Here is a 12,981-nt window from a genome sequence, read left to right on the forward strand (position 1 = left end):
TATTAAATTACCGCTTTTAACAATTGAAATAAAGAAAAATCTTAAAATTTAAAACTTAAAATTTAACATTACAGATTCTTCAGTGGGCTAAACCAAAGAAACCATCGTTTTGTACAAGATTGACGAACAGAATCGTAGAAGTTGGTATGAGGATAAGGCTGACTTGCACCGTTCTTGGTAATCCAGAACCATGCATCTATTGGACTAAAGATGATCAAAAGCTAAATGCATTTGACAATCGTTATAAAATGCGATTCGAAAATGGTATGGCTTATTTAGAATTACAAGATGCGCTTCCTGAAGATGCTGGAATATACACATGCGTAGCTGAAAATATAAATGGCACTTCGACTACCGAATCTATTTTGAAAGTTTACTCCGATCACAAACCTATACATTCACCTCCAACTTTTGTAAAATCAATTAAAGGTATATATGCACAAGTATACACGTTTTATTACATGTATTAATTTATACCAGTTTTTTAAAGCACTTTTTCTTATAGATACTTATCGATATTCTGATCGTAAACTGATCCTGGAATGTTGTGTACGAGCACATCCGGTTCCTATGATTTCCTGGCTAAAAGACGGAATGATTCTTCAAGGTGAACGTTACAAACAGAGCTATCTCGATGATGATGTCTATCGATTGGAAATAACAGATCCTGATGTCACTGATAATGGACAATATACGTGTCGCGCAACAAACGAGTTACATACTGAAGAAATATCCCATACTGTTAATATTGAAGGTGATTGAAATTATATGTTATTAGTTATTATCAATGCCTTTAAATATTACATAATAACACAATTTTAGATTGGCGATCCATAAACAATTCACGGTTAAGCGACGAAATTAGATCGAAATTCGTACGAAGATCACGATTCTCCAACTTACCAAAGGATTATAGTATGCTTACTGACGGATCTATCGGTCGTGAAGTAGAACTCAAAGGTAAATAAAACATCAAAAGAATAATTATATCGAATTATGAAGTTCTTCTTAATCTATTGTAGGTATACCATCTCCGGAAGTGAAGTGGTTACGCGGCGATCGAAAGGAGCCAATTACAATACCAAAAGCAAGAACTTTTGTAGAACGTGGACTTTATACCTTAATTGCGCCTGACGCGACAGAGCCAGAAAAGGATACATACGTTTGTAGAGCAATTAACGCTTATGGACAAATGGATACAAGCGCGACAGTGGATGTAATATCATCGAGCGCTGGAGAGCACGGGGGAAAACCTGCGATATTTGTCTCGAGACCTTCCAAGAAATCGATCGATGTAATCGTTGGCGAAGACATTAGTATATCCTTCCGAGTTAGCGGTATTCCAAAGCCTCGAAGTAAGACTTCGATAAAACAACTCTCTCTTAATTTCTCATATTCTCTCAAATTAATCGTATTTATCAGAAATTTGCTTCAGAATTTCCTTGATTGGTATTCATGGCTCCAGTGTACTTTAAATCAATGTATCTTTGCTTAACATAACTGAACGATTTTTTTTTTTCATTGAAGATCAAAATTCGAGAAATAACATTATGTAATTTAAATTATGTAACAGATTACGAAAAATAAACAATTTTTCACAACGTAATTGAAGACAATATCCAGAGGTCCACTAGATCCGCGAATATCAATTAGAATTAAAGTTTATATTTTTCTTTAGTTCTTTTCTTTTTTTATTCTTCGCCTACCTTTTTTTTCACTATTTTAGTAATATGGATGAAGGGATTAACAGACATTACGGATGGACCGAGATCGTATAAGGAAAGTATTGATGATTACGTCAGATTAACATTAAAAAGAGTCGTACCTTCTGATGAAGGTACCTATTGCATTTTAATTAAAAATAGATATGGCTGTGACAGAAGTTTCTTCTCGATCAAGGTGAGAATCTTTATAAATTTAATTGAACTCTAAAAAGGAACACATATAATTAATACCTTATTCAAATAGATAAAGCAACGTGCTAGATCATTGACTCCATTATCAGATTGGAATTCTGTTACTGAGCGTGACACAGAAGAATACAACAATGACATGTCTTACGTAAGAAGTAAGTGGTTTTTTATGTTATGTCTGTGTGTGTGAGGGGGGGGGGTTGGGTGGGTGTGTGTAATATTAGCTAAAAGAAAATGCGAGAAAAATAGTGAGATTTTGTAGTGTATATTACTTGCATGAATAAAATAGATATAGTAATAAATTTCAACTAAGATGTCACGATATTGTAGAATATATTAAAATTAGAATGACAATCTACACCAACTGCAACATCGTATGCTTGGCTTAAATTTTAATGGCTAAACGCCAGTTGACGCCTGAATTAAACAATCACGCAAACTGATATCAATATTTCATTTGACTATTCATCGAATTAATATGCTGATCAAAGATTTTCTTAAATATACGTAAATCTGTAATCTTTAGAATAAGTGAGCCGATAGTCTTAAATGAATTCAGAATTAGCACATTCTCCAAGTCTTGTAGTTGTAACATAAAATAAACACGACAAGAGAATATTCAAGTTTCCTTCATTCGAGGAACATTTTGAGACGGGTTATTTTAGTTTACCTTCTTACTCATCTTCCATCAGCATTTCATGAATTCTACAAATTCAAAATTCAGTCATCGTCCGAATGCGTATCACTTCATACACTCTACTTTACAAAATTTTTAATTTTATCACGATATATTGTGCTGAGAAAAAGTATATCGCAAAGTGAAAAATTATTTATTTGTTTCACCAATATCTTTTAATAAATACTAAATTGCCGCAAAATTTATCACTCTTTAAAATTTATTACTCTTCTAATATTTTTATAGCATGATAATAATATGTTAAATATGTTTCTTTCATTTTCTTTATAATATTAAAATTTCTTTCTTTAATATCGCGTTTGATTTACAAGCATTAAAAAATATGTATATATCGCTAAAATAAATACAATAAAAATAAAATAAAAATAATGTCACATAATCATGGAATGACTATTAATGTCGAAAATGAAGATATCACTATTTCGCGCTTAAGACGTTCATGGACCAAGAATTGTTTAATCACTGACTTTTTGAAATATTTGTATGGACATCGAGGTTAGCCAATACATGAAAGTTATTCCTATAATATACAAATTTTTATAAAAAAGTTTTTATAAGTTTAACAATATCAATTAAGTATATAAATAATTCTATATTTATATATTTTATAATTTTCAGACGTGCCCGGTCCGATCAGTAGTGAACCAGTTGTTATTGATGGTGGAAAAAGCTGGCTCTCATTGAGTTGGGGTAAAGCAGAAAGAAGAGGACCTGCACCGGTGGTCGCTTATAAAGTCGAAGCTTGGCTGTTAGGAGGTGACGGAGGTGCACGATGGGCAGAGGTGAGACACAAAAAGAAAATAATATTTTTAATTTAGCAATATATATTTTTTAATTTGTTTTTTTCATAAATCAAATGTAATTTAATCTTGTCAGTTGGGAATTACGCCAATCAACGCATTCGACGCATTCAATTTGCGATCAGGTGGAGAATACAAATTTCGCGTAACACCGCGAAATCGTTACGGATGGGGCGAACCAGTTACGATGAAGAATTCAGTGTTGGTTATCGAAAGTACCGATCTTCCAGAATTCACAAAAATTTTACCGGGTCAATTAAAAACTCTCGAAGGAACATCGGTAAAATTGGAATGTGAGGCAAGTTTATGTAAAATATAGTAAAATATAATAAAATATTGTAAAAATATAGTAAAATATTATACTTTTATGTACCTATAAAAGTATAATATTTTACTATATTTTTAACTAATGTCCCTTACATACATATACATTGTACATATCTTATTTTATATGATAATTTCAATATTCCTTAGATTCGCGGTGATTCCAAAATGGAAGTACGATGGTATCGCGAAACAACAGAAATTAATCCGTACAATGATACCAGATTTGCGATATGTTATGATGGTTCTAAATATTCTTTAGCAATTTCAAATGTTAAAGAGGATGATTCTGGAAGATACGTTTGCGAGGCGAACAATAGAATCGGTAAAGTGTCATCGTTCGCTAGAATTCTCGTTGTTACCGATCCAAGAATTATTGAGGCTGATGCTAAACTTAAAACGAGGTAAAACAAGGTATTATCTTAATACAACAAAACTGGTAGTAATATAATATAATTCTATTAAAAGTTTGAGCATCGAATCGGAAGATAGACCGCCGCAATTCACCATGAGAATACGGGACAGGCGAGTGCAAACAACTTATCCGGTAAGGCTTACTTGTCAAGTTATCGGACATCCCGTTCCAGAAATTGTTTGGTATAAAGATGGAACGGAAATCTCTCAAGATGGTAATTAATTCATTGTCTAACATGAAATTTCCTATATTGATGTTTCGTTGAATGTTCCTTTCTTTAGACCGCCACATCTTTTGGAATGATGACTCAAATTTTCATACTCTGGAAATAATTCAGTCTGCTCTTGAGGATTCTGGATGTTATATGGTGACAGCGAGGAATCTAAACGGCTCAGTTTCTTGTCGATGTACTCTCGTGGTGGACAAAGGAATTCGGGCCTACATCGCACCGGAATTTCTTCGTGATCTCAACGTAGCTTATACGATTCAATCAGGCGGGGAATTACGAATGTCGGCGCAACTTGAAGCTTATCCGTGTGTTGGTGTCGTTTGGTGAGCGATAATTACAATTAACGATACTTACATTTATGATAACATGGTTCAGAATAAATACTTTTTTTTCATTTTATGATTGCATTTTTCGCGTAGGCATCGCGATGGTATTCGCTTACGACCCAATAGAAGAGCGGTAATGACATTAAGCCACGACGGTACCGTCCAATTTTCTTTGGCTAATGTTACTACGCGAGACGCAGGAGTTTATAGTTGTACCGCAACAAATGTAGTCGGTCAAGCAGAGACATCCACCAGGGTAGCTGTCATGGCCGCGATCGAGGATCAATCGTTCATTAACGAAGCTAATATTACGAGTCCAGATATACCGTAAGTTCAATCATTATGATTTATTTTGGCGTTCAATCATTATAACTTATCTTACCAACATAAAGTTATAAATGAAATTGTTCTACTTTTCAAGGTATTCAAAGGAACCTCTTTTTGTCACCAAACCTTTATCAACTGAAGCAATCGAGGGAGATATGGTTATCATTCTTTGTGAAGTGGTCGGAGATCCTAAACCGGAAGTAATATGGCTGCGTGACTTTCTTAAGGTAAACTATTACAAATATTTTCCTAGTTTTCCAACTTATTTCATTTACGAGACTTTGCTTCTTTTCAAATACCAATGTGATGTATCAACTAAAGGAGCATAAAATTTAAAAAATGGAGAAAACTGATCTTATAAGAAACTTTCAATATGTATTTAGGTTAATTAAAAATTAACTCAATCTTAATATTTTAATTAAAAATTATAGACAATTATAAAAAAATAAACAATGGTGAAATGATCTGTCTAATGCTGACTTGATCTGTATGTGACTTGTTTTATGGGTCAAGGTAGCTACGAAAAAATGACTACATATCAGAACGTAACAGAGAACGTATTGCAGCCATAAGCAGGCAAGACATTATATACGTCGATGGCATTGACATTGAATAGTTTCTTATATGGTAACACATTACGTCATATTACATTTTTTAATACAGACGAAGGAATAAGACTTAATATACATATATCGCATTTAGAAGGAGATTTATTATACATATATTATTATAATAATATATGAATCCAAGATAGGAAACAAAACGTGCACTGACCAAAAAGAAAACGTGCATATCCGTAAAATACGCACAGAATAGTATCCCCACTTGTCGTCAAGACCAACTCGGCCTTCTTTCGCCGATGAATCGGTACTGTAATACAAGCACCAAACTTTAGTCATCGTGTAACTTTAGCAAACGAATAACCGCTTCAATTTTTGATCGCTATAAGTATGACATGAAACCATCGTTCTGTGCAAAACGTGAATATTTCGATTTAATTTATGAAACACATACTCTTAATCTGTTTTTATCAAATTCACAATTTTTAGCAATCAACAGACAAATTTTTATTTAATTATTCTATATATTATATTCACCAACAAAATTAGATTTAATTCAATGTGAAATACAATAGTGTAAGTATGACATCAAATTATTAATTTAAATAACACTAATTTACAAATTTTTAATAATTTTTTAGTAAAAGAAAACTAAACCATTTTTTTAACATAGGGCGTTAAGTTCAAATCTGTCAGAAAAATTTCATTAAGTTAAATTTTTTTTAAATATATCATGTTAATTTTAAGATATAGCACGTCTTTTAAGATACAGCATGTCAATTCTTAAAATATAGTATTCTCTCTAAAAGTTTTAGAGTAAATCTAATATTTTAAAAAGTGAAAAATCGCACTCTTAAAAATTAAAAATTAAGCCACGTTTTTTCAAAACTGGCTCAAAATTTTCATTCTTTAGAGTGAGATTCCAGAATTTAGAGAATTCCTCTTCAAATAATTTGGATGCAATAAGTGATGAGCAAAGTAAATATTTCCATCAGGAATGTTGGAACGGCTAAAATTGAACGTGTTGCTAAGCGATCATTGATAAATTTTAATACGTGAAATCAATCCAAAGCCATAAAAAAACAAAAATTAAACATTAAACACTTTTAAGTTATTTTTCAATTTCAATAAAACTTTATTATGTAACATTAAGAAGAAAAATATTTTCTCATATCTCGAAAATTGAACTTAAAGAAAATATTTTAATAACAAATTCAGACTCAACATCAAAAATTACCCTAGAAATAGTCTCCACTCTTGCATAAAACTTTGCGAATTATATATGTAATTATTTATAATTAGAGCTAAAAGAAAAAATCAAAATCCTAAACTCTAAATCAAGCTAATTTGTTTTTTATTTACGGATACGCAAATTGTAAATTACCAGATATAATTACAAATATAATGTACATTCAATAAATAATGTACGATTTTAAACATAGTTGTTTAACTCTTAAAATTTATTATAAATATAATTTAATTTGAAATTAAAAGTTTAATTTTATTCTATATTTCGTTTTATTGTATGCAATTATATATATATAAATAATTCTATGGTAAATATATATATAATATTATGTATAATATATACTATATGAGAAAGTTCAAGAGTCTTTTAGACTAGAGAAGAATTTATAACATCTATTTTTTGTAATCGGAAAATATCCTCCTCATAAATTTTAGCGCAGATAAATAAATGTGATAGGTGTAAAATATGACTAGAATTCAAAAATTAAAGATCGTAGCTCTCTCATGTATCTAAACATTGTTGAAATATATTAAATCATTAAAATGAAAATATATAACGAGGAACAAGAATATACGTTGGTACTCATATGTATAGTATATTTAACCAGAACATCTGTTCAACTTTCGCTCCCTATATGGACTAGAACCATGACGAAGACATATTTCTCTCTCTCTCTCTCTCTCTCTCTCTCTCTCTCTCTCTCTCTTTCTCTCTTTTTATTGTCTTCATTGTCTTCAACATCACACGTTGAGTTTTAACCCCGTCTTGCGTAAAAACTAGTCTGTCAATACAACACAGAAGCGATCTGAATACATTCACTAGAAGATATCCAAACGATCCAAACCTGCGTCATACTATACATTGGAGATTGTAAATTAAAGTTATCTGACATGAGCATAATACAATTACGCACAAGTGATCACGATTGAGGACACGTTAAATCAACTTGTCATTCAAATTGATGTATCCTTGCTTTTTATTATGGTATCATAAATTAAATGCTGTCAAATTAAATGATATTATCATTGCAAACATCCAAATATATTAATATCCAAATTGTTTTCACATTATTTAATTAAAGATTTTTTTAATCACTTCTTTATGCCTCAACAATTTAAAATCGCACTTGTGGCCGAGTATGTTACGGTCAACAATGAAATTCACGTGTATGAAATAAAGAAGAACGGAACAAACATTGATAAGAAACAGTAAACATGATACGAAATGAATGAACATGATTCGATTCAATTAGATTTGCTTGCAGTATTTATAATCTTAAATGCTCAGGTTCTAATTTTTTTATCATATTTTTTTATCATATGAATTCTGTTTTAGCCTAATTACTATAAGGACGCACCTCATTTCCGGCTGGTAGGTGCAGGGCCACAATATCGGTTGGAAATACCTTACGCTAAGCTCGACTTTACTGGAACATATTCCGTAATAGCTCGCAACTGCCATGGGGAAGCTAAAGCTATAATTTCCTTGCAAATCTATGCCAAAGGTAAATTTCGAAACATAAACAAAATTTGCTTTACATTATATAAATTTATTTCATTTTCGATTCCAGGACAAGGCAAAGAGGAACAAACGCAGAAATCTCTTCACGGGTAAGCTATTACGACAGCTTAATGACGTTTCTATTTACTTCGTTCCATTAATAAAACATTAAATTCTATAGAAAGGTATTGACTCTGCCGATTATAAAGAGAGAATTGCGAGATCTTCGGTGTTGCGACGGCGACGCTGTCTCCTTGGAGTGTAAGGTTTACGCCACACCAGAACCACCTTTGATTCGTTGGGAACGTGGAGGCAAAGTAATAAGAGATTGAAATGCTTAGTAATGTCGCATATACATAGCTATTAAATTAACATAACATTTAAAATACTTTTTATCAGATTATAACTATGGTTGGCGATTTTGCTACTGAATTCGATGGTGAAACAGCACGATTAAATATCCAACATGTCTATCCTGAAGATGAAGGAGAATACACGTGTGTGGCTTACAACGATCTTGGAAAAGCATATACATCGGCCTGTTTAGTTGTAGATGGTAATTTACATATGACTGTTGAAAGATATATATATATATAAAGATTCACACAAATAAAGATCGTGGTGCAAGTTGTGAATATCTCTTTAAATTACTAATTCCTATTTGTTAATTGTTATATTTTCGGTTATATTTTCAAAGATTACGAAACAACGTGACTGATAATTAAACGTCGAATTTATCATAATTACATGAAATATATATTCTTAATAATATGTATGTACCTGTGGAAGACCTTAATGTAAAAATTTTCTGAAGTTATAAGGATTTAAATTAATGTATACCGTAGTTCCCGAGGGAAAAGAAAATATACTGAGCCAGAGACTGATGAGGCCAATGGGTCTGCTGTCAGCAGGATCGACTCCGAGATCAACACCGCGATCGACACCCGTCAGAAGCTTGTCACCAGCAGTTCCACGTAAGTCTAAAATAAAATAAAAGACTTAATTTTGTAAAAAAGAGGATAAAGTTTAAGAAAAAGAAATAAAATAATTAAATAACGATAATGTCAAAAATAATAAAGATTATTTTTAGACGGACGTGAATTTAGATCGCCGCAAGTTCTGCCGCGAAGCGACATATCAAAGAAGCCGAAGGTTTCCCCACCGAAATTTTATGCAGTGCCGCATAATCGTCTAGTTCAAGAAGGCGAAACTGTGCGTTTCCAATGTGCCATAGTCGGTCATCCTGCACCCTGGATAAGATGGGACAAAAATGGTACCATTGTAACACCGAGCACGAGAATCTCCATCAAAGAACGAGACGATATTAAGATACTTGAAATCATCGATGTAATGCGAGAAGATGCCGCTCTCTACAGAGTAACAGCAGAAAACGATTTTGGTCGAATTGAGGCCAGTGCTCGTCTTGAAGTAATAAGTACGTATTCAACGTGTCCTATTTGAAACTTTGAATCCAATTATTTCCCAAATTATTTGTTATTCCAAGAAATGTTTCAAGCAAAAATATCTGAATCACTGAAAGAACATCTTTCAGATAGAGGATCTGTAATCATTGAAAGATGTCCTTCTCGAAACAAAGTAACTTTGATAATTCTTGAAACATTTTTTGGAATAATAAATATTTGGGGAGATAAAAGTTGCGTCCAAAATTCAAATGAGACACCTTATGTGTAAATAACGAGAGGTACTTTCTCTTTCTATCTTACAAATATTCTCATTCTATAAAATTAATTATAAATAGATCGATACGAATCAATAAGTCGAACTATCAGAACTAGAAGTGCCTCACCTAGAACATATCCTACGTTCGATCGAAGTCTTCTTCCGACTACCAGTAGAATAAACAGTCGTTTACAATTAGAATGTCGCATAAGAGGAACGCCGAACGTAATATCAACGTGGTACAGGTAAAAATAAAGAAATTTTATTGACTGAGAAATCTACAATAAAACATTATTAAAATATAATTTATGTCTAGAAATGGACGACCGTTAGAACGATCTTCCAGAGTAAAAAGATATTTTGATGGCACAACTGCCAGAATTGAAATATCAAAAATAAAAGCTAGTGATGCGGGTGAATACACCTGTGTAGCAACCAATATTCTTGGATCAACGAGAAATAGTTGTCAGGTGAAAATCCAATACAAGTTGTCATAACAATTTGTCATCATTTCTTTAAATCTTCTTTTAATTTAAAATATATGATTATTCACAGGTAACTGTATTAAGTTCTTACGATTTGTCTATCGCGGATAAAAATGCACCGCAATTTTTGCAATCATTGCCCAAAGAATCAATTGTCATGGAGAATTATTGTCACGAATTTCAAGCTGGGATCACAGGTACTTAAATTATTCTTTAAATTTATGTTTAGCTAAGTTAAGTAAATTTTTTTAAACAAAGTAAATCTTTTAAAATATAATCTCTCTCCATATTGTTTCAGGTACACCTCCTTTCATGATTACTTGGTCCAAGGATGGTCGCGAATTACCTGATAGTGATTATTATAAATATATTATATATGAAGATGGAGGTGTTGCTCTCAGAATAGCTGAGGTTCGTCCAGCGGATGCCGGTGAATATACCTGTATTGTACGAAACGATTTTGGTATTGCGTCGTGCAGTAGTCTTTTTGCTGTTCAAGGTCTGATTTATTCTTAAATTATTTTAATTTTAATATTGTTATTAGATTGTCCTTTTATTTAATACTATCGCTTTACATCTTCTAACGTTTTAAAACAGATTACAAAGATGTTTTCAAGCCAGCGCTCCAATTTACAAAAACTCCGTTACCAGTTGTTGCTGCTAAAGGCACTACCGCTTGTTTCTGTGTCAGAACGCAGTGTAGAAAACCTATAGAAATTGTTTGGACAATTAATGGAAAAGATGCTCGAGAAAATGCAAAATGTAAAGTACGTAAAAATACACACAGACACACACACACATACACACACATATATATGCACACATTTTATTATTAATAAAATGTAGATTTTAATTTTTTAAGCTGTAATTGTTGTTAATTGTAATCATTTCTGTATTTAAAGATTGAAAAAGATGGTAATGTCAGCATCTTAAGAATACGTGACATATCATTACGTGATACAGGCGAAGTTCGATGTATAGCTTCCTTGAACGGGAAGGGTCCGTCCATCAGTTGCATTGCCAAGCTACAATTACAAAATCTGTTATGCAATTTCAATGACTCTGTGACGAAATCTAAAAATATTCAATCTCATGCACAAACCAAACTATCATCAACAAACACTAATCTTATAAGCATGACGGAAAAAATTGCAAAACTATCGTCATTAAAATATCGGCGACATTATGAAAAATCGCTAACGCGTATTAAATCATCTTCGTTTCCTCGATGTACTGCATCGTATACCAAACATATTTCGTCTTTGTCAATAAGAAAACGCATTTCTAATAATACGTCAAATGTCAAAAAATCACGATTTGCGGAAGATTTGTCGATACAAAGAATTATAAAGGAAAATTTAGACAATAATTTAGGATTTTCCAAAGATCAAAGATTATCATCTTCATTAAACAAAGAAGATATAACTGATACTTTCATAAATTTATTGCCAAAGAAAACGGAACAAGTTTTTCATCAGAATATTGACTCCATACCAAAAAAAGAATCTGTGGAATCGCGTCTTCGAGAATTGATAAAAGCTACAATAATTAAAGAACCAACTGACACTAGCGTATTTAGAGGAAGCAGAGTACTACTCGAAGTAACTTATCAAGGATATCCCGAACCGACAGTCAAGTGGCTTCAAGTGGTAGGTTCATTTCTTTTGCTTCTAATACAAATTTTATCGACTAGTGTCAAGAGAGAAATATCCATTTTAATTTAACAAATACATTTTACAAATAAATTTAAAAAAAATTATTATTCTCAGTGAGAGAGAATTTCTATACTTCTTTCATGATTAACGTATAATATAAATTACATCGATATAATATAATAATACTATGACGTCTAATTTAAATTTGAGTTATATCACAGCGCAGATAAACATGAACCCAGATAACATTTATGTTGCATAAAAAGTTTTAGATGTCTTATGTCTAAAAGATATCTTTTAGATATCTTATGCAACATGCATGTTATCTGGGAACTATCTTTACACAGAAATTAATCATTCAGAATGGTCGTTTGCTTATCATTTGCCTCGGGAATTATATCTAAATAATATTTCTTACAATATCTCCACATAAAAATTTCCACCAGAATGTGGCAGATGTTTAAACTTTGGGAAAGCCAATCGAAATACGTAGAGCAATCGTGTCATTTGCTTCTCGTCATACAACAGTTGGCGTGAATCAACTTTATTTATGTTATATTAATTCTCAAATAATTAGTGCCTAGCTCTCTGACATATATTAATACATAACATACATAAAATATTTTTATTTTAATTTAAGAATCGAGAATTGCAACGAAGCGAAAAAATTGAAATAGTCAGCAGGAACGGTATATCTTACTTGATACTGGACGATGTAACATACGATCACGTTGGAAAATACGAAGTCTCAGTGGAAAATTCATTAGGCAAAGATCGAAGATTCTTTAGCTTAGCTGTGGAAGGTAAACTATCCGTTTATA

General features: G+C 32.0%; 1 protein-coding gene across 4 annotated transcripts in view; it reads left to right on the forward strand.

Annotated features, from left to right (window-relative positions):
- Positions 1–12,981, forward strand: part of LOC105153866 (uncharacterized) — a 38,658-nt gene that overhangs the window by 20,872 nt on the left and 4,805 nt on the right. For all 4 annotated transcript variants that reach the window (XM_087412231.1, XM_087412233.1, XM_087412232.1 and 1 more), the window contains 26 exons: positions 75–429; positions 506–754; positions 823–960; positions 1,023–1,355; positions 1,727–1,899; positions 1,969–2,068; positions 3,229–3,392; positions 3,487–3,708; positions 3,885–4,138; positions 4,203–4,363; positions 4,431–4,701; positions 4,798–5,031; positions 5,126–5,258; positions 8,176–8,344; positions 8,411–8,450; positions 8,522–8,657; positions 8,740–8,896; positions 9,186–9,314; positions 9,431–9,775; positions 10,100–10,265; positions 10,337–10,490; positions 10,576–10,702; positions 10,804–11,004; positions 11,103–11,272; positions 11,408–12,154; positions 12,801–12,963. In XM_087412231.1, the coding sequence (XP_087268357.1) occupies positions 75–429; positions 506–754; positions 823–960; positions 1,023–1,355; positions 1,727–1,899; positions 1,969–2,068; positions 3,229–3,392; positions 3,487–3,708; positions 3,885–4,138; positions 4,203–4,363; positions 4,431–4,701; positions 4,798–5,031; positions 5,126–5,258; positions 8,176–8,344; positions 8,411–8,450; positions 8,522–8,657; positions 8,740–8,896; positions 9,186–9,314; positions 9,431–9,775; positions 10,100–10,265; positions 10,337–10,490; positions 10,576–10,702; positions 10,804–11,004; positions 11,103–11,272; positions 11,408–12,154; positions 12,801–12,963 (5,491 nt within the window). The remainder of the gene's footprint in view (positions 1–74; positions 430–505; positions 755–822; positions 961–1,022; positions 1,356–1,726; positions 1,900–1,968; positions 2,069–3,228; positions 3,393–3,486; positions 3,709–3,884; positions 4,139–4,202; positions 4,364–4,430; positions 4,702–4,797; positions 5,032–5,125; positions 5,259–8,175; positions 8,345–8,410; positions 8,451–8,521; positions 8,658–8,739; positions 8,897–9,185; positions 9,315–9,430; positions 9,776–10,099; positions 10,266–10,336; positions 10,491–10,575; positions 10,703–10,803; positions 11,005–11,102; positions 11,273–11,407; positions 12,155–12,800; positions 12,964–12,981) is intronic.

The sequence above is a fragment of the Acromyrmex echinatior genome, chromosome 12 (assembly GCF_024713525.1).
Source record: "Acromyrmex echinatior isolate Ae372 chromosome 12, ASM2471352v2, whole genome shotgun sequence".
NCBI classification, from domain to species: Eukaryota; Metazoa; Arthropoda; class Insecta; order Hymenoptera; family Formicidae; genus Acromyrmex; species Acromyrmex echinatior.